Source organism: Protopterus annectens, chromosome 6.part0, assembly GCF_019279795.1.
Source record: "Protopterus annectens isolate FY-2018-M chromosome 6.part0, PAN1.0, whole genome shotgun sequence".
Lineage (NCBI taxonomy): Eukaryota > Metazoa > Chordata > Ceratodontiformes > Protopteridae > Protopterus > Protopterus annectens.
Window position 1 is genome coordinate 702,754,461 of NC_056737.1, and position 27,607 is coordinate 702,782,067.

General features: G+C 38.7%; 1 protein-coding gene across 3 annotated transcripts in view; it reads left to right on the forward strand.

Annotated features, from left to right (window-relative positions):
* Positions 1–18,113, forward strand: part of ESR2 (estrogen receptor 2) — a 2,041,892-nt gene extending 2,023,779 nt beyond the window's left edge. For all 3 annotated transcript variants that reach the window (XM_044074389.1, XM_044074391.1, XM_044074390.1), the window contains one exon: positions 17,183–18,113. In XM_044074389.1, coding sequence (XP_043930324.1) covers positions 17,183–17,387 — 205 coding nt within the window. In that variant the 3' untranslated portion in view covers positions 17,388–18,113. The remainder of the gene's footprint in view (positions 1–17,182) is intronic.
* Positions 18,114–27,607: the final 9,494 nt, after the last annotated feature.

Consider the following 27,607-nt stretch of genomic DNA (forward strand, 5'->3'; position numbering starts at 1 on the left):
GGTAATTCAGTCTGTTCCTGCAGAACAGGTAGGCCAAGGTTTTTATTCCAGACTTTTCCTGGTACCCAGAAAAGAGGGCACTTGGTGCCCAATCTTAGATCTATCCATTCTGAACACCTTTCTGGTGGTACCAAAATTCAAAATGCTCACCCTACAGCAGCTTCTCTCTATGCTGTTCAAAGATGCCTGGTGTCAAAGGAAAAAACTTCAAAGACCAATACACGTAAGGTTCTGGTTAAGGCACTTTAATTCTTGCGGCAAGGAGACAAAAATATGCATGCAAAAATACAGAGTTTGTCTGGTCTGTAACAGGAAATGAAGCCATTCTTATACTGTTTTACAAGACATTGCCTTCTAAAGCTGACGTAATCAAATACAAGCCTACAATATTGTTTTTCACAGCAGATGTTCAATATTTTCTGCTGATATTACATTACATTTCTAAATTTGTGAGAAACTTTTCTTGAAAGATAACATGGCCTCGAAGACCACTAGCTAGTTACAATTAGTTCTACAGTGCTGTGTTACATTTCAAGGTACTCTGCTTATTCAAGCACAAAGCAAACACAGATTATAGTTCATATTCTTCAAGCAGTCTTTGTTCTACTTATCTATTCTTCCTGCAGCTGTGTATGTTCTCATAGCCCAGACAGGGCTAATTGTCTAAGTTTAATAACATTATAGAAAGCAGTATTGTTCTATTCATTATTTTCCTGACCTAGCAGAAAATCATCTGCTTCTCAGTAAATTTCCTAAGACATAAACAAGATTTTAGCTGTGCTGACAAAATACAAGGTCAGAAAGCATTCGCAGTTTATATGGATTTATGCAGTATGAAATAGAATAAATGTGTTAACCCTTTTGGGCTTTCTAAAAGCACTAATACACACATTAATACATATTTTTCAAACACCTGGTTAGCCACTCTAGATCTAAAGGAGGCCTATCTGCACATCCCAATCAGGGACTACTGCAGGAAATATCTGTTACAGGGCAGGACTTATGCATTATCAGTTCTCTGCGCTTCCCTTTGGCTTATCCACTGCTCCCAGAGTTTTCAGAAAATGCTTGGCTCCAGCCATTGCCTATTACGGACAGAGATATATTCAGATTTACCCCTACTTGAACAATTGCCTGATTCAGGCAGACAGTCAGGAAAAGCTGTTGCAGCACCTGACATTTGTAAAGGACCTTCTAACTTCCCTGGGGTACACTATCAATGAAAAGAAATCCAAACTTATCCCCAGTCAAAAATTGTATTCCTGGGAGCAAGCTTGGCACCGCATCCCAGATGGCATTCCTTACTCCAGAAAAACAAACCTATCTGACAGGCTACTTCTCTCATATGGCCACCAAAACCCAGTTATCCGCAAGGAAAATACTGCAAGCTCTAGGGTTCACGGCCTCCTGCATTCTACTAATTCCATATGCCAGACTGCATATGAGGAAACTTCAATGGCACTTAAAAAGTCTTTGGTGCCAACATTCTCAGGACCTAGAAAGAGAGAGAAAGGGCTGTAGGGTGGTACCTATGATACCTTGTCTAAGGAAAGAGTTCCTCTGGTGGGCAACAGCATGCAACCAGAACAAGGGACTTCCATTTACATAACCCCATGCCACCCAGACCCTAACCACAGATGCATCAGACTATGCCTGGGGTGCACATCTGGACGCCAGGTGCATTCAGGGCAGCTGGAGCCCAAATCAAATTCATCTGCACATTACCCAAAAGGTGATGCTAGCTGTTCAGCACGCACTGACAGCTTTCAGATCCCTACTCTCTCCGAGGCCCCTACTAATGAAACTGACACCACAGTGATGTGGTACATCAACAAGCAGGGGGAACCCACTCTTACCCACTCTGCAGGCTAGCCATGACCCTCTGGAACACGGCCTCAGCCATGCATATTCACCTGCAAGCTTAATTCCTGCCAGGCAAACAAAACTCTCTGGTAGACAACTTAAGTAGAACTCTTCTAGACCCACACAAGTGGCAATTAAACCATAACACCTTCAGCCTTGTGACCCAGGAATGGGGTACCCCAAAGGTGAACCTATTTGCCTCCCCCTACAACCACCAGCTCAGCAAATTCTGCACTAGGGATCCTTAAAGCAAGGCCTGGAAAGTGGATGCCCTATCCTTCCAGTGGGCAAACCTCTCAATCTATGCTTTTCCCCCTCTATCTCTTCTTGCAAGAGTATTACTCAAGATAAGGGAGGAAAGACCAAGGGCTATCCTGATTGCCCCAGACTGGCCATGCCAGCACTGGTACCCACTACTGCACAGTCTGTTACCATTGCCTCCATGGCACCTCCCACAGTTCCCAACTCTCCTGACTCAGAGGGAGGGATAGTTCTTGCATCCGCAATTGCAGACCTTGAACCTCGCAGCCTGGCTTATTCCTTGACCTCTCCTCCAGTGGCCAGCCTAAGCAAGCAGGTACTGGATGTCATACATGAAGCCATACGACCCAGTACTAGAAAATCCTATGCTGACAAGTGGAAAAGATATTGCTCCTGGATCCAGACTAAAGGAGCTGACCAAGCATAGCCCTCCTTACCTCTCATCCTGGATTACCTAGCAGACCTACTCCACAGGGACCTATCTTTCTCTTCCATTAAGATCCATGCCTCTGCCATCTCTGCTCATTACAACACTGAGCCACCTCTCTTCTCGCACCCTCCTCTCATCAAGCAGTTCCTGAGATGAGCTAACAGCTTAAGGCCACCAAGAAGAGCCCCTACCCCAGCTTGGGGCCTTAACTTTGTGTTGGAAAAGCTCATGATACCCCCCTTTGAGCCTGCAGTGTCAGCAGAGTTAAAGTTCCTTTCTTGGAAAACAGCCTTGTTTCTGGCAATCATTTCAGCCAGAAGAGTGTCGGAGCTACAAGTACTTATGGCTATGGAACCTTTCATTATTTTTCATGCCGACAGGGTCTCCCTCAGGACTAACCCAACTTTCATGCCTAAAGTGATGTCCAGTGTGGCTCTCAACCAATCTATCCATTTTTCCACCTTTTCCCTAATCATCAAAATAAGGGGAAAATGATCCTGCACTCTTTAGATGTGCACAGACATCTCAGATTTTACCTTGATAGGACTAAGCCCTTTAGGAAATCTGACCAGTTACTAGTCAGCTTTGCACCAGGGGCAGAGGGCAAGGCCATATCAAAGCAAACCATCTCCAAATGGATAGCACACTATCCATTTCTGCTACAAACACAATGGGAAACCACCTCCTCAGGGAGTCAGAACACATTCCACTAGGGCAACATCAACCTCTACAGCCTTTTTCATAGGAGTCCCTACCAGAGACATTCTGGAAGCTGCAATTTGGGGTTCTGTTCATACCTTCACCAAGCATTACCACCTGCCTGTCTTTTCCAAATGCAGGCCGGGCTTTGCAGCAGCAGTCCTGCAGGGCATTCTACCCAGCCCCAACTCTTCTTGACTGCCTCCACCCATTCTTCAGCTTTGGGAATCAACCCAAGTGCGATGACTGCAACAGTGAAACATGAAGAACATAGTACAGTTGTATACACTTACCATAAATGTAGATGTTCGAGTGTATTCACTATTGCAGTCCTGGTTTCCCACCCTCCAGCCCTTTCTCTCTCTTTCTCTTCCTCAGTCCTGGCGGGGTTATTGGTATTTACTTTTTACTGGTGGTGTTTTTCCACCATAACTTAGCTCCCTATTTGTGGGGGGTCCTGATATTTGGAGCAAGAAAAACTGATGTAATGGCATCGGCTGCCTGTTTTTATACCACTGATGACCTGACATCAGTCCTGAAGTGACAGCAACTGATGCAGAAATCCTAAGCCTCTAGTATTCAGGCCGACTGAGGGCTACCCCTGGCAGGATGACCCAAGTGTGATGCTACAGTGAATAGACTTGAACATCTACATTTATAGTAAGTGTACACAACTGTACTTTTTTGTCCTCCCCAAGAATGTGCAATCTTACACTGAAATTTACCTTAAAAAGACTAGCAGTAAAATGTTGTGTCCCTCATGATTTCCACAGTTATATACTGTTCCAGCTGGAAAGTAGCCCACAATATCAGGACAATCTGTCCCTATGCATTATTTTCACAATTATGTTGTGGATATAACCTGGCTAATATGTACGATGGCCTATATTGATGCATACAGGAAGCTTATGTCTACACACAGGTATCTCCTCCACTGTGCTAAGGCAGGCTGTGTCACTGACATTTCCTACGATGTTCCTTGATGTTGGGTAGCAAAAGACTTTGATTGGGATACAGGCAAACCTGCTCCACAGCTGACCATAGATGGCTTATCTATCCCTCCTCTCCAGAAGAATAAGGCAACCGATGCAGTTTTTAGAAAAACTGTTTTATTTAGTCTTCATAGACTGATGAGGATTCTTACAGTCAAATCTTAATGGTTTTACACTGAGCTCTGCATTGGTTATAAGGGCTTTGTGATGAGAGGGGTCAGAATAGCTAGGTGTTTTAATTGGTAGAGGTAAAATGCACCTCATTTGAATATGGCCAAATGTCTACCATTGGGGTGGGGTATCCACACTGGCTAATCCTCTCCTATCCTCTTACAGTGCTTGTGTTATATATCAGTATCAGTTAACCATATTCAAGATAAGTCCAAGAGTGACACAGCCAGTTTAAGCAAGATGATTCATTTTTCCTTGTTTAAACAGAACCATGTGTAACTGTCCTGTCCTAGATACCAAGGATTCTCTAACATAGGGTGCTGACTTGTTGGAACATGGGCTAAATTCTTGGCTAGGCTTGCAAGGGCCTCAGGGTCAATAGCCTAGTAACATCCTATGATCCTATTAACATTTTAACATTTAAAAAATGCATTTGCCATATGGCTTCTTTAGATCCATTTGAGAAATCAGTTTAACAGTAAGTACTTAGGTGTCCACCTTTTTGATCAGACATTTTTTTAGATTTCCAAATCAATTAATCTTGTTTTCAGTAACACAGACTGTGGTTTAGTATTAAAACACTTTTGATAGAAATGCAAGTATTGGAAGTATTGAGTCTGTGTGGTTTGCAAGCATTTAGTTTTATGATCCGGTGGAGCTCCATCTTCTCTATGATAGCATCTCCTGTTGCCTACAAGAGGCCCCATCTCTAGTTAATCCAGTACATGAAAGCGGAATCTTTCGTGTCCAGGGTTTTCCAAGTAGTGCTTCACCAGTGGATTTTTGAGCACTTTAAGTCTTATGTCTGAAAAAATGGTGGGACATTCTGACCTTTAGTTTAATAGTTTTGTCCACATAGAAACTTCTGCAAGAGACACATTGGGCCCTGTATATGGCAAACTGAGTGTTACAATCATACTGCTTGTAACTCCAGTAAGTCTTGGAGTTGAGGGAATAGAAATGGTCAAACTTACTCAGATATTCACAAAAGGTGCAGTAGAGTGGTCCACATTTGAAGGTCCCCCTGTTTTCCCTTTTCTCGACACAATCTCTCACATTCTTTGCACTTCTAAACACAAAAGAGTGCCCAAGTTCAAGTATTTTTCAGCTGTTTGTTCTAAGAAATGATTATGCAGTTGCCTGTAATTGCTTTATGGATATCTTTGTAGTCAGTGGTGAATATTAAAGCCATGCTCTTTTTTCTCTTTTCATAATTTCTGACATTATATCTGTGTTGAAACTCACTAGTAGCCCTACCTGGGAGCTCATTTAGGCTTGGTTCATTCTGTTGCTTCAGAGTTCTAATTGCCTCCAGAATGTTGTGAAGAATTTTTCCCTGTAGCCCCTGACAAGAAAATCTCTTTGTAAGTTCATTAGATTGGTGGGAAAGTCTTTTAATTCTTTTGGAACTCTCACAATCCTCATTCCCTGGGATTTCTAAACATTCTTATTTGTGATCTGAGGGTGAGTGCTGCTGTTGTGTTGCAGCATGTTTACATGAGTGGGTTTCCTAAAGAGATTGTTAGAGTACCCTTCTCCAAATCTTTAGTTATGATGAGGTCCAGAAAGATAATTTCTTTTGCTGTAGTCACATTTGAATTTTAGGAAGTTAGTGGACTGATTAATCAAGTCAAAAAAATCTTTCAAGGTGGATTCTTCTCCTTCCCATGTGATACAAATGTCATCTATAAAGTATAGATAACATTTGATGGAATCCATGAACCTACTTTGGAACACTGTATACTCCTCCCATTTCAAAAGTGCTACATTAGTTAAGCTGGGTGCCATGGCTGCACCCCATGACTAGGCCAGTGATTTTTATGTAGAACTTTCCATGGAAAGTGAAATAGATGTTACTGAGGAGGATGCCCAAAAACTTGCACGGGATCTCAGTCTCGCCAGGGAAGGTGACCTGTCTTTCAGATATTATTCAGTGATGGCCTGCATGTAGTACTGATGTGGAAGCACAGTACACAATGCTTCTACATCTGTGGTTACCAAGATAGTTCTGTCACTGATGGGCATACATTTAGTCTTTTTGAGGAAATCCAAAGTGTCTAATATAAAGGATTTATTTCTTTCTGCAATTGATTTGATCTGAACTTCAAGGAATATTGAGATGGATTCTGTTATCAACCCACCACTGGCCACAACAGATCTATATGAGATGGACAGCTATATTCTTATGTGGCTTTGGGATTCCAAAAAATTGGGGATCTTCTGGTTGGCTATGGTAAAAAAAAGTTCAAACAACGTTGCATTTAACAGACCATCTTCATGCACCCTTCTAAGGTCCTCATGGATATTATTGTAAGCCATTTGCACTATGCCTAAGTCCTTTTTGTTATAGTACTTTTCATTGCTGTGTCTGCTTTTAATCCTGTTAACATAATTGACCATAATTCCCCCACCCTTATCAGCCTTCTTGGCTATTCTATTCTTGTCATTGCTTAGGTTTCTTAAAGCCCTGATCTGTTCTTTGGATAAATTGTAAAATTTCTTTTTGGAAAGTTTACTGAGGGTCTTCTAGATGTCTGCTCCACACTTGCTCTAGAAGGCTGTTGGTGTGGGATGGATGGGGGGGGGGGGGGCAAAAGTTGCTGAGTAATTTCCACATGACTAATCTTACATTACTCTGAACATCCATATTGTTCTTTTGTCTGACATTTAAAAACTTCTTGTAAGTTGAGCTTTCTGACATAGTTTAAAATCTATAACAGTGTTAATTAAATTACTTCTACTGTAAGGGATAAGTCATTCTCCCGAGGAGTGAGGAGTTTTGTTGCATGGTTCCGGATCTTAAATTTGCATTGCTCATCTTGCAGTTCCACCTGTCTTGTGGGTGGTTCCCTAAGTCTTTGAGTTCTCTCTTCCCTATCCCACTCTGTTCCTCTCCACATAGTATCTCTGACTGTGGGATCCCCTGGTGGTTTTGTTTCTTCATGTGGTAGCTGTCTGGTGTGGTTTTACTGGAATTGTATATATTAATCTATATATATATATATTAGTCCTTTTGTTTCTGGAAAGGGGATACCCCCATAAACTTATTAGGGAAATAAGGGAAGAAGTAGTTAAGGGTAGAAGTGATAGATTTAAACCTATTATAAATACTACCCATTTAGAAAGAACTAAATTTACAAAAAAGGAAAATAATGTTACTGGTTTTGAGAAAACCTTAATATTAGAGTATAACGGACTTAATAACATAATAAAGAAAAAGTTTCTTAAGGAATGGGAACATTTTACGTCCATTACAGACATTGAAAAAATACCTAGAGGTTCACAAAAAATAACATTCAAAAACTCCAGGAACTTAAGATTACTTCTGGAAAATAAACCCACTAAACCTAATAGGAATAAGTTTGGGACCTACAAATGTGGTAGGTGCAACCAATGCCAGTATATTATGAATGTAGAAAAATTCTACTTGGAAAGCAGGAATAAATGGCTAGGTAGCAATGAATACCACAATTGTGAGTCTAAAGGACTAGTTTACTTGGCTTGGTGCATAGTTTGTAAATCCTTCTATATAGGCAAAACAGAAAGAAAGCTAAAAAGGAGGATTTACGAGCACTATTATGACATCTCTATTAAGAAAGACACTAGCGCACTTTATAAACACTCAACTACTTGTATTGATGCTAAATTCTTTTTCATAGTGTTAGAACAGGTTAAAGTAGATGGTAGAGGAGGGCCATGGGAAGAGAGAATTGAATTTCGAGAACTTTGGTGGCAATTAAATTTAAACGCCACCAATCACCCTGGCCTAAATGAATTTATTTCCATCATGCCACTACTGAAATTAAGATCAGCAAAATTATGAAGTATAACATTTAATGTAATAATTTTATTAATATATGAAATATGAGCATTTGCATTATACCCTTCATTTTGAATGATTAACTCTATTTTTAATTTTTTCATAAGAAAACATCATAATTTTATTTAGAAATGTTTTTATTATTACTACAGAATTGTTTTACAACAAACATGACTTTTGATAATGTCCATATAATCTATTCTTGGTTGCAATATGTTTTTGTGAAAGGGCATTAATAGTTTTGTATGACTTTTAGGTTAGAAGAAAGCCTCTGATTAAATATTCATGAATGTTGAGATTTGATAGGTTGTTTTTAAACTAATTTATTTGAATAAATGATGGTTTTAATTAAGTAATTAATGTAAATAGGTATATAAATGGATGTTAAGGGAGTGTGTTTTTTGTTACATCTGATGAAGTCACTTTGTGTGGAAGGACGAAAACGTACTAGTAGAATAAAAGGCGTTTATGTGATTTACATTTCCTGGCTTTGGATCTGTTTTTATGCTTGACTTCGTACACCAAATTGGACTGATACAGTCAACTCCTTTCGTTTTATTCCCAGAGCTGCTGTTTTTCTGGTTATTGGTCTTTTTGCTGGGAGTTGCCTTCGTTCTTTATTCCTGTATTATGACACACCACTATAGCTGTGTCTGTTATGATATTCTATTATAACCAGGTTACAAGGGGGACAGCACAGGCAGGACAATTTCACCCTTGCAAAAATAATGTCCTGCTACAGGCACCTAAGACACACAGATGACGACTGTTGGAGAGAGAGAGAGAAAGGACATTGACCAACATTTGCAAGACCAGAGATGGCTGTTAGTGGTCATTGAGATAAATACCATGGAAGCTTACACTCACACATTAGAGCATTGTTGTATAAGTATTACTGACATGCTGTATGTCACACCAAGCCAAAGGCATATTCTGTAGCAGCTGAAAGGTTGGGTATGGAGGACATTTAGGCAGAGCTGGCTGACATAGCCAAAAGATTTATTGGTGTCCTTGCAGGGAAACAATTGTCCTGGAATTACCCTGAAGGAGTGAAAATAGTTTGAAGGACCTCCATGTGTCTTTGTGAATGATGCACCAAGTTAATACCACATTCAGCAGATTTACATCCTTTAGCACTACACATATGGACTTCAGGCTAACCAAAACATATGATGTTCTTCGTATTTCACTGTTGCAGTCATTACATTTTCTACACAAGTCGGCTGCATGTTTTATACTCCTGACAACCTGACATCATGGAAGAAGAGACAGCAACCGATGCAGGACCCAAGACTTTGTTAATCAGGCCAAATGAGGGCAACCTGCCAGCAGATTACCCAAATGTAATGACTGCAACAGTGAATACGCTCGATCATCTACATTTATGGTGTCACAACTGTACTTTATCTATGCTTTGTTATAGGAAATTCACATACCCATTCATTTCAGTATGGCAGCAGAGGTAAGTTGAGATTGTATGGTACATCCTGCATGGTCACTTTTATCATCCATGCCACAAGAGTATGGTTTTGGCCCAGGTACTCATGCCTACTCCACTATGTCTTTTGTTGTATATTCACAATGTGGACTGCTGTTACAAGGATACCCGAGGGCAGGACAACAGGCTGATGGTGGCACATGTACAGGGACAAATTGTGATGAGGAGACATATACGTGAGTCACAGTCCGATGATACAGTGACAGTGCTGATCTTCATTCTGGTTGGGCATCTACCAAATTGTAGGCTGAAGGTATGAGCTCACCTACTAAAGTACCTGAAGCTGCACTGTCTGAGTGCTCACCGTCCACACTGGGAAAGGAGTCCCCTGTGACTCCAGCCACCTGAAATGATCCCCCAACTCTTATGTCACCAAGTTTGTACATTGCATGTGAGACAGATAAACCTTCCATTTTGCAGCTTTTCAAGGCTGCCAACATCTCATGTTGACCTCTGACATGCATTTGGCTTTCAGAATCAGTTAGCAGAGGTGATGCGAGATCATCCAGGGACAATCCACTGTAATCCATTCCAGAATATTACTGTTTTTGTGTTGTGTAGAGTTTATGACAACACGGACATGGTCCACATTGATTTTATGGGGTCTATGGTGGCACACATCACTTCTCACACAACCTCCATGCATATGACAGCCAGTGTCACCATTGCTGCCAACATTTATTGTCTTATCCAAGACTGAGGTAGGGTGTATACAAGTGGGTGGATGTTTAGGGGGACCATGTCAGGTTATACAGTCCTCATCTGTTCTGAGACATGTACCAGGTCACAGTTCCACAGTCACAAGTCATCAATGTCAGGATTGATCCCAAGTACATATGCAACAAACCAGCTTAGTTGCTGCATGTCACAGTCACGTAGTGGCACCTCCAGCCCACTGCAAGAGGCAAGTATTCATGACACTATATAACCCTCACCTCAGGGCTCCAATTTCTGCACCCCACCCCATTGCAGGAGGAAATAATGTGTGACACTGTGTAACCCTTCCTTCAAGACTCCCAATTCTGCCTCCTGTGAAATATAATATTAACCAATATAAGTGCATAAATGTGTCATTGTGACTTGAGCCAATGATGCATATGATGGAGACTATGATCAACTCCACCCTTGATCATGAGTGGTAAATGTGGGAATTTCTAATGTACAGTATGGCTCAATCATGCAATGCCCAGCACAGTGCATGCATTATGTTTATTGTGAGAATATACATGTAACTGTGTGTGCATCAAGGCCCAGAAGTCTGAACTAGATGTTGCTGCTTCACCTGCAGTGCCATGTACTGTACCAGTTGTGTAGCTGCTGACCACTGCTCTTCTACCACATTCTTACTGGATGATGATGATGATGAAGACAATGATGCTGCTTCTCTGCAAGTAACGTGTGTGTGTGTGTGTGTGTGTGTGTGTGTGTGTGTGTGTGTGTGTGTGTGTGTGTGTGTGTGTGTGTGTGTCTCTGCCATAACAGTATCTTGAATCTGCATAGCCTGTCTTCTAAACTGTTGTTGATGGTGCATGCAAGGGATATCCTGCAGACTGCGGCAGGGTAGTACTGGAGTGAACATCTAAACATCTTGAAGTAGCAGAAATGGGCTTTGAGTAGGCCAGACACATACCATACAGTTTTAATGGGGCGTATGTTTGTATGTGCGCACACATTTATGTGTGTGTAGTGTTACACTGGTGTTTGGCCATGGTCTTTGAGTACTGTATGAGTGCAATACGTCAGGCCTCCAGTAGATATCCAATGCCACCTGCAACACATCGTAACAGATGGGGGGGGTAATACATTTGCACACACAATGAATGTAGCCATATATTTTAATGTTAGACTGACTAGATGGCACAGTGAAATTTCACTATACAGGAAATGATGGTATAGGTGAGCTGTATGCCATGTATGTGAATCATATGAACTGCCTGTGTACTGTGGGGACGCTTGATTTATGGTCCTACACTTGTCAAACAGTGCCTGACAGTTCATATAATGATATCCCTTCCTGTTCACAATACGTTGAGACTGTGGGTGAGGTGAGAACTTTATTGCTACAAATGAGGAATCTATAACATCTAGTACTTCAGGCAGGTAAGTAATATCAGGGAAGACACACATGGTATTAACTCTCTCTTCTGTGATATACTGTAAAATCATATGTGGTTGTCCACATTTAAGAGCATTATGTTGACGAATCTCTTGAGTATTCTGGAGGTGGAGGTCTGTATAATATCCATCCTATCCCTACTTTGTCTTTGAAATGTTCCCATAGCTAGCCTAGAAAGAGTTATTCATACCATTGTCTCTACAGGTATGAGAAGGTCACACATTCTTACAGACTGCATATGTGGGTGACAGATGTCAAATAAGAACTGTATAATATCCCGATTAGCTCTTGATCAGGGATCTTTTGAGCAGTGAAGTTATGCTGACAGTAACTTCTATATTGCCGCAGCACTACCTCACACATACCAGTGGGAACCGACAGATCTAAAAATAACTGTATGCTACTGCATGACCACTACTGTGGCATTAAGCATTCTTGCTATCTGCAACTTTCAAATGTTTTGCTTGCTTTGCTCTTTTATAGTCATTTCCTTCAAATATGGCTATGAATCATGACTTGGTTGATCTGGCATACATTTGTATATCATCGGGGCCTTATTTCCTACCCTATTTCACTTGAATATTTTTATGTATTTATTTGACTATCTTCTGCTGTGCATTTGGGCTCACTGAATTTAAGCTCCATAAAATACTGCAAGTCTCTTCTGGCCAACACCAGTCTATGTGTTACGGATTCCAGTGTAAATGCATGCTGCATATTGTGTAACCTGTCTATTATTCCATGAACCATATTTGTATTTTCCTCATGGAATTTTATTATCAGAAATTTGCTAAAATGATGTGTCAGGTAAAGCCATTTTTACAAAGCCTGCTTCATTCCAAGCATAGAAAAAACAACTTTTTTACATTCCTGCAATTCCACAGCTGTTGTTAAATTTGAATATTTTTTGATACTATTTTAGAAGGAAGCAATTTTTTAATGCTTCCAGAAAAGCTCTACTTTATTATTTTTAAGTAAAATGATGACTGTATCTTGTATGAAAAGTTGTTCACATTTCTAAAGTGAAATTGTTTTGTCAGTATGCTATGTCTGTCTTACAATGACCTTCTGTATTCTTGGTATGAAATCCTCTCTTAAAAAGAAGGCAGAAAGTTGCCAGAAAATGTATGTTTACATAACTGATGATATTGTCTTGGGATTTTAAGGGTATTGGTATGTATTATACTAGGTCTAAAAATGCAAGCAGTGCTTCAACTCCCACTCCGCAACCTTGATAAGATTGAAGTACAGTCAATGAGGGACAAAACAGATGGTTGTTGGATATTTCTCTTTCTGCTAATAAGAGGCATAGACAGTGAACTGCATTTTGTATTCACAAATGCTTATTGCTACCCCCAACCAACCTAAAATTAAAAATGGTTAGATCACTCAGGCAGTTACCCCCTAGCACTTACTGTATGTAATATTTCATCTGCTCATTCAAAAACTATTTAGAGAGATTATCTTTAGACTTGTAATTTCCTAGGTTAAGCAAGCTACATACATATTGTAAGAGGTATTAGGTTAGAATGTTACAGGCATAATATCAGTTGATACAGTCCCAATGTTTGTAAATGATGATCAGAAAAAATGTACTCTGTAGAGTACTAAGAATATGCCTGGCTACACCCTTGCTGTTAATGATGTCTAAGTTGCATAATGTCTGCTAAAAATATTCATCTGTTCCGTACATTGGCCACTAGCACATTATTATTATTATTATTATTATTATTATTATTATTATTATTATTATTATTATCATTAGAGTGTACAGTCTGTTATCAGGCTATCCTAATCCAAGAGACTGCGTTAGAATGTTCTGATTCTTTGATAATGAAGATTATGGATAGTAGTGAAAGGTTAAATCAACAAATGTCTAAAGATGTGTATCCTACTGCATTCTTTTCCATGAAATCTAGACTTGCCTTTGAGAGGAAGAAAAGAAGTTCAAGGCTGACAGAACAGCCTTATCCTGAAAATGTTGTAGGCAAAATTGGAGACCTTCTTGTTTCTGGTTATGTTGAATTTAGTCTTGAAACCTCCACCATTGTATATGAGTTGATGTGTAATATCTTCACTTCTTTTTCTTCTGTATTGCTGGGAAAGACTACAAGTTTACTAATTATTACAGAAGAGTTTCATATCATGTATCCTACAGTGTCTAGTAAGAGCTCAAGGCCCTCTAACGAGTACAAACCAAGAAGCAGAAGAATTCACAAAACTGTGTTTGCAGTGAATGTTAAGGACAGCTATTTCTGTTCAGAGGGTTTCAACCCACTTCCCCTGCCTTCACTCTGTTAGATATTTGCCAGCCTTTCCTATGAACATGTTAGTGTCGGGTAGAATGTTTACTTTTCAAAATATTTGGAACAAATTTTCTCCAGTCCAATGGCTAAAAGACATTTTGCATTTAGTTTTCAGAACAGAATTCTGCCAAAATCTTTGTTGGCCAATTTCAGGAGCATCCACATTCTTGCTGCACAGGTCAAATCTTGTATGCAAGATGTTTTTATATTAAGCAAGATAAGATACACAGGGGATAAAAGGATATAAATGAAAGGGCCAGATTCAATAACAACTACACTAAGTGTACACTGTGTGTATTCAAAAACATCCCTACCACATTTTGTGCTTTCTAATCACTCAAAGATTACACTGTGTACATGTTCAGATAGCAGTTAATGAAAAAAAAATATGATCCCTCTAACATCCATTTGAAGATGTTGTGTGGAATGATTAGAGGATGGCATGGAATCAGAGAACAAAAATGTATAATGATGATTAGATAAAAGGATGGAAATTTCACAGGAAGTAAACTCTAGCTGTACAGTGAGCCTCGAAGAGCCAGACTACATCTTAAACTTTGAATCTAAATCTCCTACTTTCTTTATTTCTTTCCTGATCTGACTTGGGTTTATTTATTTTTTTCTCCATCAGCTAAATAAATAAATGGGCTAGTCCCATCAAAGATGGTAGAAGACGTAATAGAGTGTGCAGGTTTAAATCCAGGATTTCTGCATAGTTTGGATCACTATACACATATAATTGACTGTGTATGACTACACAAACAAAAATGCACAGATTATGTAACACATAATAGTACTTTCTGAAAGTACAGCAAACTGTCTGAGAAAGTACAAGCTTACAAAAGGAAAGTCGTAATGCAAAAATAAAGCCATGAGAATGGTTTCAATAAAAGGTGAAATAAAAAATGAGAGAAGGTTGAGAAAGGTTACGTAATAAAGGAAAGAAAGACAAGAAATTGGTAGAACATGTGATGGTGTGAAACAAGATGATGTTAAAAGGGTGCATAGGTGACAGGTTAAGGGCAAAGAGTAGAGATGACTGAAAGAGATGTAATACTGAGTGAGACAGTAGTGTAGTTAGCTTTGTTCTCATAAACACCTATATTGAGCTTCTTTTTGGTGGTTAAGCAGTCTAAACAGATCTAGGGAGTAAGATGAGTTCTAATGTCTGAGGAGACAGAGTTACAGACAGCTTCACCTGTTTTATAAAAGGATCCTTCAGTGGAAGTGGATGGCATAACAAATGATGGCCTAAACAAAATAAGAGTGCCTGGCATATGGCACCTTAGGAAGCAGGGGCAAGAGTTGGTATTATATCCTACTCTGAGTTGGTATGATCTTGCAGCGCACGTGTGTGTGTGTGTGTGTGTGTGTGTGTGTGTGTGTGTGTGTGTGTGTGTGTGTGTGTGTGTGTGTGTGTGTGTGTGTAGAGAGAGATGTCATAGAGTGAGGGCAGAGATATCATGTCAGAGGGGTTGCAATGAAGTTTATTTGAAAAAACAGAGTAAATGAAAATGCATCACATTCTGCAATGAGGAGAATGTCTGTTTTATTAAAGGAAGGTGCAACATAAAATAGAACTGATGGAAAATAGCCACCGGCATATATTTCAGGTTGCTGCTGTCAAACACACACACACGCACATATATAAACTAAATGAAAACTCCAGCCACAGTTGATGGGGTCATAACAAGGCCGAAATATGCATATCCACAGCTAGTGGGGTTTGGCTTTATTGCCCTGAAGAAATTGTCCATTGAAATGACTTAAAAATAAATAAGTTGTGGGCATTCAGAATCACCATATAGGTGAAACACCTGATGTTCATAAGGGTTATTTGGATATATCCCCTGTGCCTCTGATACAAGAGGTTTGAGAGGTCACTCAGTGGAAGTTCTAGCTTGGCTGGAGTTTTCATTTAGTTTTTACTGATTTGTTTTCTTTGTGACTGTCTCACTCTTTGTTTTAGTTTGTTAGTTGTGATATTTTATAGTCACCCTAATGGTAATGGACTCAGCTGAGTATAGCGGCCCTGTGTTTCTTAAGCTGAGTCAAATACTTTGCTTGTGCTGTGCTGATATGGCCATAACAAGGCTGGAATAAACATATCCACAGCTACTGGGGTTTGGCTTTATTGGCCTGAAATTGTCCATTGAAATTACTTAAAAATAAATAAGTTATCGGCATTCAGAATTGCCATATAGCTGAAACACCTAATTTGCATATATCCCATGTACCTCTGATACAAGAAGTTTGGGAGGTCACTCACTGGAACTTCTTGCTTGGCTGGAGTTTTCATTTAGTTTTTACAACATGAGAATTCCTGATTGAAAGTTATTAAGCCTAAATCATGTATTTATCCTTAATAGGAAAAAATAAATACAGTCAGTTTTTAGTGCTGTTTGCTTCTACCACTGTTTACTTATTATTCAATTTCTTAGTTTTTAAGTAATTATATTCTAAAAAAATGAATTACACAACATACTTTTGTATTGATTATACGATACCGACTGAAGCAAAACTACTCGGTTCACATTCTTTGGTGTCAAAAGCCTCACAGTGTTAATAAACTTTATATTTACATGATCTGTATCTTCGTTTGGATATGTATTATTCAAAAAGAAAAACAGATCTAAGTTTAGCAGACATGGCATGACTTGATTATGTTTATGTTTAGCAGCTTTTGTTTTCCTTTGGTAAGGTTCCCTTTTGAGTCAGCCTGCCATTTTGCATTTCAGTTGATAATTTTATGCTGACAGCTGTGCTTTTTCTCCCTGTTTATAATGATCTTCATCCGGGTCTTCTTTCCTATGCTTATTTCTTTGTAGCATCTCCCATATGATTTCTTGCTTCATTTGCTTGACTTTTCCTTTAGTGCATTTGATATAATCATAATGGATGTTTTCATTTTTCATAAGCAGACATAAATGTGTATCATAATCTGTGCACAATTTCTAAAGAACCTTCTTCATCACTGAAGTGTTTAATGCAATTTGCCTTTTACTTTGCTTTGTTTCTGTTTCTAGTAACAAAGGCATGGAACACCTATACAGCATGAAGTGTAAAAATGTGGTTCCCCTTTATGATTTGCTCCTGGAGATGCTGGATGCTCACCTCTTACACAGTCAGAAACCAGAGTTTGTTCATCCAGAGCTCTGTCCATCAGAAGAAAGTGATGAGGTACTTGCACCAGAACCGGACTCTGTTGTTCTTGGACATCGAAATGCCTAAGTTGAGTCTACAAATGCAAAATGATGTAATTCTGGACTTTGAACTTTAAATTTGCTTTTTGTAATTCAGTTATTTAAATTAATTTTTTAATTGAGCATTTTGGTTACTGTGCCAATACCTGCTGCTTTGTTACAGTCATCTGTAAAAAAAGGCTTTATGTACTGTGACTCAGCTACTGTCTCTGCTCCAAAGAAACTAGCTGGATTAACGGCTATGTGTTTTGTGATCCATTATAGAGAAGCCATGATACAGTCTTCTCAAAATGATTTCATACATTTCAGGTGGTTACAAGAAGAATGCCAATGCATTTACAGCCCTTCAGATAATATTAATAATAATGAAATTATATTAAATATTTTATTACTATACTACACAACATTGTGTAGAATCTGATGATAATTTGTATATATGTCTTCTCAGTGTACCCACATTAAAATTTTTGATTGTGACAGTTGTTAGAATGATATTTGTATTAGCAGCATGTTTGGTTAACTGTTCTAAATAATACATTACAACTTCTACTTTTTGTATCAAGTGTTGTTCCAGTTTTATGATGAACATGCACCCAGATTTGTATGTTGCAATTTTTGATGGAGATCATACATTTTACATTTTTTGAGTACTCAGCACAGAGCAGTCAAAGAACCAAACAGCAAAAAAAGCCTTTACTCTGAAAAGACAACTTAAGAAATGGCTTCAAAAATTGAAATAAATTATTTACATCAAGCAGGCATTTTCATTGTCATAAATACCACATTTTTTTGCTTTTCTTTCTTTAACAGCTGTGCCTGCTATATAGATGAATGTGTCAGCACCAGACAACTAATTTTGTGATATGGTTATTGTGACTTTCTACTCATTTTAATATGAATTATATCATATATAAATGATATTTTAGGAAAATAGTTTACTTGTCATCTTCTAAGCTTACCAGATGGCTCTCTAAATGTGATAGTCTAATAAAGCTTTGTTGCAGCTCAGAGGCCATAATCATCTCTGTTAGGTTTTGAGCTTATCATATCTTATGTTAAGAGTCAGAGAGCAATAATGGCACTAGAACAGATATAGAAACTAAGATACCACTGAATTTTGTTTGAGTGAAGTTTTCTGTCACATCTGCAGCAAAGACTTTTTAAATTGAATGTCAGACATCCAGAGTGTTTCAGTATTTTCCATCTAAATGAAGGGATCAGCTGCAAGTTCCCAAGTCCTAGTGGTGCTGTCGCATCTTGCCCAAACACATTAGTTGAGTACAGGCATGGTAAGTGCAGCAGCTGTGAGGAAGAAGTGAGAAGGGATAGGAGTGTAGCTAGGGGACTCAGGCAGCTATCTGGATGGGTAATTAGGTTTAGGGAACGGGTGGATGTTTTAGGGTTAGGGAGCAAGAGGAAAATGTGGAGTTAGGGAGCAGCAGAGGAAGTTTAGGATGAAGGAGTGGCAGGGGCTTTTTAGGGTTAGTGAGTGGTAGGCGCGTTTAGGATTTGAGAGTGGTGGGCAGTTGTAGGGTTAGGGAGTAGGAAGAGAGTTCAAGTTTAGAGACAAGAATAGTATTTCAGGTATATTGAGTAATCAGGGGCTTTAAGGTTAAGGAGGGAAAGTGGAGTTTTAGGATTAGAGAGCAACCAAGGGTTTTAGGATTAGGGAAGAAAAGAAGAACATTAGGTGGGTGTTTCAGGGTTAGAGCTAGGACTCTGGTAGGGCTATATAATTTAACAGGTTTGGTGGTGTGAGAACTAGATAATCAAAGGAGAACCGTGCCCACAGACTGAAAAAACATGTTCATTTTATCAAGTCTTGATGTTTCCTACGTTTTAACACTACTTTTGGACTCTATATACGTTTTTTATATTTTTAAATGTAATTCCAGAGTTTCCCCACATGGGGTCTGGCATCCTGATTTTTTTAGTCTACCTCTAGGTATCCCACATTGCAGGGTTTGGCTTTAAAATATTATGTCATAGCCCCTAAGCTCCTGTCAGTTCATTGACTTTGTGTGTTTTCACATATACCCTGCTTTCTTTTAGTCGGTCAGGTTTAATTACCATTTCTTGTTTTTCAATGACTACTTAAAAGACAAAAAGGGATAATCACACAGAACAGCATTTTCAGCACATAAACTTTGTCTGAAAGCAGCTCAAATTTGCCACTTTGACAGATGCAAAGGGAACGTGTTTAGAGGGAGGGGAGATTAGTTTGACTACAACTTAAGCATAACAAAAGAATGAAAGGTGGCCCATTTATAAAGAAAAAGAAGTAACAGGCACTGATAATACTATTCTATGTGATTCTCCCTGTCTTGCTATTGATGTAGTAGTTTGCAGGAAGATCACCCTTGCCAAAGTGGATGATGATGCATTTTTTGCATTAAGTTTAAGACCATGACTTTGGCACCAGTCATTAGTCTGCATAAGACCTTCTTGCAGGATGTTGACATTGCTAGGGGTTTCAATGATAACTCCCAGTTTGCAGTCATTAGCTTTGTCAGCCACGGTCCTTTGTTTCAGCCTGTACTTTGGAGGAGTAGATTCTGAACAGTAGGGGTCCCAGAACTGATCCCTGTGGAACACCACTGGTTATGGGTCTGCTGGAGGATGTGAACTCCCCTATTTTGACCTTATGAGTTCTATCAGTGAGCCATGTTTTTTTCAGTCTGTGGGTGTGGTTCTCCTTTAAGATCAGGCTAGTGAGAGTTAGGGTGCTTACCATGTAAGGCAAGTGTCAGCAAGCAAGGGTGTCACAAGCTGTTAGCATGTGAACATTTGTAGTAGAGCCCTAACTGAGTGCTCTCCTCATGCATCTCATATCAGGATCACGGCATAACACCATAAAAAAGTAATAATGTAAGGCATCTTAACATTGTCCAGTTCTTCTGATATTAACAAAAGGAACACTTTATTCTGTCTCAGTTCAAGCACTTTAACCATTGTTCCTCAGTTATCAGAGCATCCTTGTGGGCAACAAATCAACAAAGGCTGATTCTCCAGATGTCTCTGTTGTCTTAATAAGGTGCCAATTTTAGTACAAGGTTTCGTATGCCTGACTTTGATTTAGCCATGAGAAAGAACTTTGAGAAGTGACTTCCAAAGCACATTTTCTGGTGAAAAAGGAGAAAGCTGTTCTGAGATGCTTTCCCCCCCAAGAGGGAATTTAATCCAGGTAACCACAAAGGGAAATATACACAACAGGGCTGAAGTCGTTCAGGAGTCAGGTGGTGCAGTCAACACACACTACTATTTTTTTTTTCTCTTTCTTTCTCTTTCACATCATAGTGCATTATCTGTACTAGATGCAGGAAGAGATCTAAAGGTCTAGAGTAAAAAAGTGTGTGAAACACAGTTGACTGCTCCCATATAACATGAGAAATATGTATGAATGGAAGCTGCAATTTTGAGCAGTCACAGGAAAATCGATGATAGAGAAGTTGGCTGAGGACAGTTGTTGAGGACTGACACCCCACCTCTATGAGGAACAAATTGTAAGTAGTTATAATGTTACAATATGTCAAGCGTGTTTACGCACCTGGAAAAAGGAAGGAATTGTACTACCTAATGTGAAGGATGTGACCAGATTTCCTGACCTACATGTTTGGTGGTCTGTTAGGGTTCTTGAGGATAAGTTGAGCTGAAAGATGAGAAAAGAGAATCTTGGTCATAGCCGACCTTAGGCATAGTTACTAGCAGCCGCTTAGGGCGCCGCTCTAGCAGGGGCACTTTTTCAGTATACTGGGTGGTGTAGATAGACCAGGATAGGGGGCACTGGGAGGTGTGAGGGGGTGCTGTGGAGCTGTTTTTCCTAGGGGACTAGCTGACCAAAGACCGGCCCTGATCTTGGTGGTGTGTTATATGTTGATTGTTAATTTGCCCCAACTATGCCAAGATACAGCCCAAGATCATCTGTAGTGGAAGGTGATGTAATCTGTGATAGCAGTGTGTATATTTTTATCACAACTGTATGAAATAGACAATTAACTTTACAGCACACATCAAAACTTTTTTTTTTTCAGAGAGGCAAATCCCCAAGCAACTTCACAGTCTTCAAACTTTTGTATACCATCTGCACAGTGGTACAACATTATGCAGGGGAGACTCTCCTTAGTACACCAGACAGTAGTCTCTCACAATCACTACTTTTCATTTCAGCACAACCAAGCAAGTGATTTCTAAGAAAATGATCCTTGAGGAAGCACAGGACAGCCTTTTTCACACCTTTTGAATATGCTTATACTTGTTGGAGGAGGTAATTCATAGGTTTGAAAATAAAGTTTTTATTCAGTTCTTGATATTTGTAGAGCCAAAAAGAATTTGTGTCTGTACTTTTGGTGACTTGCATGTCACGGCCTGTTAATAGTTTCTCCATATCTGTTTGTAACCCTGCTATCAATAGATTATGATCCTTTATACCACTTAGTGAATTTTACAGCAGATATACCAGAAACAAAAGCTGTAGTCCATCACTTATAAGCTGATGTCACATAATATTCAGTCTGCAGCTACACAGATCCTGGCCTTGCAGACAGGATTCAGTTATCACAACTCTTTCAAGTTTAGAAGCTCTGTCATTTTTATTCAGATTCAAACACAGTGAGAGTATGAGATTTCTATCTTATTCCTTTTCACAACTTTATTTTTCTCAGTGTTTTTGTATATTTGTGGTGATAACTGGGATTATGTCATAACTCCAACTCTGATTTTTCTTGACCACAGTTCAAGAAATTTGTCTGCCCTATAACAGGATGAGTTGACCGTGCATGGGTTCCTGCAATTACAGATTCAGTCAGTATCAGAACAGTGAAAACAGAGTATCTGTTCTCAATGCAGAAGCAGACCTAACAGAAACACCCCTTATGTAGTAATGTAGCTCCATGCCACATTCATGAAGGTCAGCATTGTAAATTCTGAAGTCAAACAAGGAGTTCGATGGTGAGATTCATAGAAATGTGCCACACTCCTGGACAGGGCTAATGTTTTAAGAGCTTGCTTCATGAATCAGCAGAGAGCTAATTACAGATGTAACAAGCATGGATAGCTATTACATACTGAGAAATAAGGACCTTGTAATAAGGCAGAGCTGTAGCAATAGCATGAAGAGCAGCACTGTGGTAGTATACAGCAACACTGCACATGAACAAAATGAATGATGTCAAGACTGTGTCATGCCAGCATGCCTGAGGCAGTGCATGCTGCTGCATGCAATGCAGCAACATATAGCTGCAGCCAGAGGCAGGCAGCCATGGGACGGACAACACAGTCATCTGATAGACTATTATGGGTGCGCACAGCAAGGTAGTAACCTTGTTTGTCATATAAATGGGGAGGTATGGGGTAGAAAGGAAAGTAGGAGAGGAAAGAACACTGGCATCTACCATCAAAATGTATGCATGTGCACCTTTTCCGCTTATCCTGTGTATTCCTTGGCACTACCTTTACTATGATTGACAGATCTTAAGAAAAAAATCATTATTTTCATCAAACATCAGAGCAGAGAGCAAACTTTGTTGTCAAAATGCAAAATCAATCTTTGTTTCAGTTGCCCCATATAAGTCTCAGAGGCATTGACAAATACAGTTCCATCATATAGATGAAGAAGCTTGGTTATTTGATTTACTTCATAACAGTGTATTCTCCTCTTCATCCCCAACAAAAGGATGCTAATATTCCTCATCAACTTATGGTAAGCACTGTTTTTTTAAATGTTCAGCTAAAATATAACAATTAAAATATAACAATGTTGTGCCTCATGGCCAACATTATGACACAATGAGTGAATGTTATCAAAAGCATAAAGCAAATTGTGATAGAAGTGAATGAATGTGAAAATAGCCATAATAATAACACCAAAGTTTGATTTCATCTAACATATGTTTATAGTTTCAGATAATGGCTGGCAAAACAGAGAAAAATCTGCACTGGCACAATCTCACTGATAATGCAGTAAAAAACTCACCCACAGCTTTGGAATGGTTCTCCAAATATTAGAAAAATACATTACTCCATTATATGATTATTCTATAACTGGCATACTTCATTTAGTCATGCATACATTCAACCTTTGATGCATTGAGCTTGGTAATATGTATGCCTTTATGTCCACACATTTTTTAAGTGAGTATTTGACATACCACCCCACCATCATTGGTTAATTTTTGGGGATAAGTGCTTCCTGTTTCATTATTACTACCTCTGAGAGGTTCTGATTTTTATTTCTTAGCATATTATCATTTAAATGTTCAGTCATTTGAAGAACAAAAGTAACATTAGCATTTTTTTACAAAGATCTCCCTAATAATTATATACTATTCTGCATCACTTTTTCAAACAAAGACAGTGTTGTGTTTTTCCAAGACTTTTACTTCATGAAATGAATTTGAAGTGACATAAGGATTCATTTTAGGGAGTGAGTCGTGGTTTAACTGCACATTTTTACCTGTGCCAACTGGGAAATAGCTCTTTTATTTCTCACATTTGGGTAATTTTTCCTTTGATCCTGCAAAAGTTTATGTGGAGAAGGCAAAAGGACAACAAAAAATGCTATTGGCAGGTCACCTCTTCTACTGGCTGTTGCATATCTGGTAACATCAGAGAAGGCATATCACAGTTTGACTTTTATGGACAGAAACTGGGCATTAGCTAATTTAATCGGCAACCCTATTTATTATAGAGGATTATGAACCAACAGAAACAACCCAGATGCATAACATACAATAACACTCTTATTAGTACAATAAAATTAAATGCTTTCTTCCCTTGTATACTGGGACTTCATCAGAATGATAATGCCATTGAAATCCTTACGTAAAAACTATTTAACACTAAACACATCAATCCTTACTCCTACTTAACCATTGATAAAATTGTTCTAATTTAATTCAGTTTAAATCCATAAAGCAATATACTCTCCCTTGTTTGTTATGACCACAGGTTCACTGTACTTGTCACCAGTAAAGGGACCACATAAATAAATAACCATAAACCATTAGAGGATTATGACCCAATCATAACCTGCTTATTATGTGTTTGAGACATGGATGGCAAGAAACTTTGCCCTTGAGGTAAATCTTGACATTCATGTCAAGAACACATAATAAAGGGCTATTATGATCAGAGCTCCGATCATAATTCTTTGTAGTACATGGAATTTTATCTGCTCTACGCACTAGTACTAGTTACAGAAAAGAATAAAAAAGCAAGGCATGTTTTGCTGGCTTTCAAAGCTGTAAATCACTTGGTGAGCACTGTCAAAAAGACAGTGTAACACATTGTCTTACGTTACAGAATATGTAATATGGAATGGCCAGAAGATCACTTTATCTCAGGAACACTTTACTGGCACAGTCAGCATGCAGAAACAAATCTGTTTTTAATTCTGCTGCTGTCATTTGCTGGCCAGTACTGGCAGGTTTAACTGCCTAGTGCAATACTCAGTCTTAACAACTGAAGCAAGAGATGCTTTAACAGTTGATAAAATCAGGTTTCACGCAATAGAAGTATTTAATGGGTTTGTCCATTTTATGATATGCTAGTGTAATTACTACTCTCCATGCAAGTATATTATGCCCTGTTAGGTATAGAATTAGAAGAGTAGTTCTCAGATTCTAAACATTAAATAGGAAAAGGATTCTTTCTTTGTTCTTTGGTGTATTCTAAAACTACGATCTTGAACCATGATGATGTTTTTTGCAGAAAGTTACCCATTGACTTGATCACTTCTCTGATTTATCAGATAGTCATGAGATGTCCATTATACATACCTAAAAGCAGCTAATCTTGTCTTATCAATTTAATGTGTAACAGAGGTATGACTCTCTTACATACCAAATAGCATAGGTGTGAAGTGTTACAGTTTTCAACCATGTTAGCCATCACTACATTAGCAATTAATTAGAGTGAGTGTAGATGCTTTGGATTTACAACAGCCCAAAGACAGATGGCGAAGTGGGAGGAGAGGGTACATTGCTACTTACAAATGAAGGAACTACGTAGAAACTGGTGATTAGCATCCCATTTCAATGCAAGATTGTGAGATTGCAAACTGGACTGCTCCATGGGGAAAGAGACAGGTGCCAATCATGCAGCTACATGATACATAGAAAAATCTTGGTGTATTAGGGTTGCTACCTTTTCAAATGGCCAAAGTGGGACATTTTCGGGGCACACATCAGATTTTACAGGCCGACACATACCCACGGTCAGTACAAAGGATAGAACTTTACTTTTTTGCCTAAATGAAAGCTTACTCTTGTAGCAGTTTAGTTGCTTATTCTGTTTCTTGTAACATTTAGGTATTTTACATACAGAAATAACTATTTTATGCAACTATTACATGAAATATGGGACATAATTATGTCCTACAATCTCAGGACATTTGCCATTTTTAATATTTTTGGTCAGGACACAACTGCCCAAAGAGGGACTGTCCCTCGCAAAGTGGGACAGGTAGTAACCCTATGGTGTATTAGTTTGATGAGTTTGTTTAACATGGCTTTAAAGAATGTTCAATTGCTTCTTAATTTACTAGCAATAAGTAAAATGGCAGGAAATAGGTGAATGAATAATATCCACTAAATAAAACACCAACAAATGTCCACTGTCAAGCATCAAACTAACTCCAGAAAGGAAGAAAACAGTATGATAAATGATTAATGGCCAAATCCAATGAGGAACCAAAATAAAATAAGCTTTTATTAACTATCAGCTTTTCATCTGCAACCACATAGACTTCTTCAGATTGAATGAATTCCTTGAATACACATTCTTTTATAGTCCTTGGTCAAATTGATTAATTGACACTTGATTTAATTAAATTAACAAATAATAAGTACATTTTATTTATTAAACACTATATATTTCTTAAACATATTTGTTAAAATCATGTAAAATCTTGTGTAATAGGGTCTTAAATTACATAAATAACAATAGAATTTTGTGTTAAAAGCCAATCTAAGGACTGATAAAACTACTCAGATTTATTGCAAAGTTTTTAATAATTGCTCTTACCCAGTTCTGTAATGCTAATATTACAACATAAACTATGTATTCAGAGTTTATTTAATGAATATGACTCTTAAGCTATAATGGAACAAATGGTATATGCTTGAATGTAAAACTTTTATATACATGATTAAAATTCTGTATGGCTAATTAGAGTTTTTGAGCTTTATACTTTAGAACAGGGACCAAGGAAATAGAATCATTGATGTTCGGTCTCCGATTGGCATCTAATTTGAGCTGCAAAACCAGATTACGATACTCAATAAGATCTTTCCAAGGTCCCCTTCTAGGATTTTGATGTCCTTCTATTCCCATGTTGCAGTATTCATAACATGAGGGATTCCCCACCTAGGGGACGCAGACATCCGGCCAGTATACCAAAGACTTAAGCTACTGCTAGGTACATGCAATGCACATAGAACAGCCAACTTCAGCCATAAAAATGACATCTGCACATACCATCCTCAGAACTTCTCTGCTGCCAGTCTGAATAACAACTTCTACGGTTCGTCTGATTGATGAAAGTTTTCTACATTCAGATAAGTGCTCCATTGGAGAAAACCTTTATTTCACATTTGGTATTGCATGCTTATAAGAGGTTAATGTCATCCAAGAAGGGCAAGACAGATTCCACATAAAGACAACTACAGCCAGTGTCTTTTCTGTCTTGGTTCCTATAATGACTACAAGGCCTGTGCCATTTTTCAGGCATTCGTTTGTAAAACATTCCGCAGTTGTCTGTCTGCCCTTTCTCCATTTTTCAGAAGGATAGGGTGTCTCTTCATACCAACCCTTCCTTCATGCCAAAAGTGGTTAATGATTTGTCCCTTAACCACTCTATTCGCTTACTCATTTTTTTCCCTTCTCCTCAAAACTCCAGTGAAAGGGCGATGCACACCTTGGATGTACACAGACAACTGAGATTCTACTTGGATAAGACTAAATCCATTATAAAGTCTGAGGAACTGTTTGTTTCCTTTCACCCCAGGGCACTGGGAAACCTGTTTCTAGACAGACTATTTCATCTTAGATCTGTCAGACAATTTCTTTTTGCTATGTATCTAAGGAGAAATATCTTTCTTCCTCTGTTAAGGTCCATTCCATTAGAGTATTGGCTTCCTCTGGAGCCTTCTTTAAAGGTCTGGACTCTTTTTCTATCCTGGGAGCAAGTTTTCTAGCAAAGCCCCTTTTTGCCCAGACCATAAGGTAATTAACACTGCCACCAGCCAACTC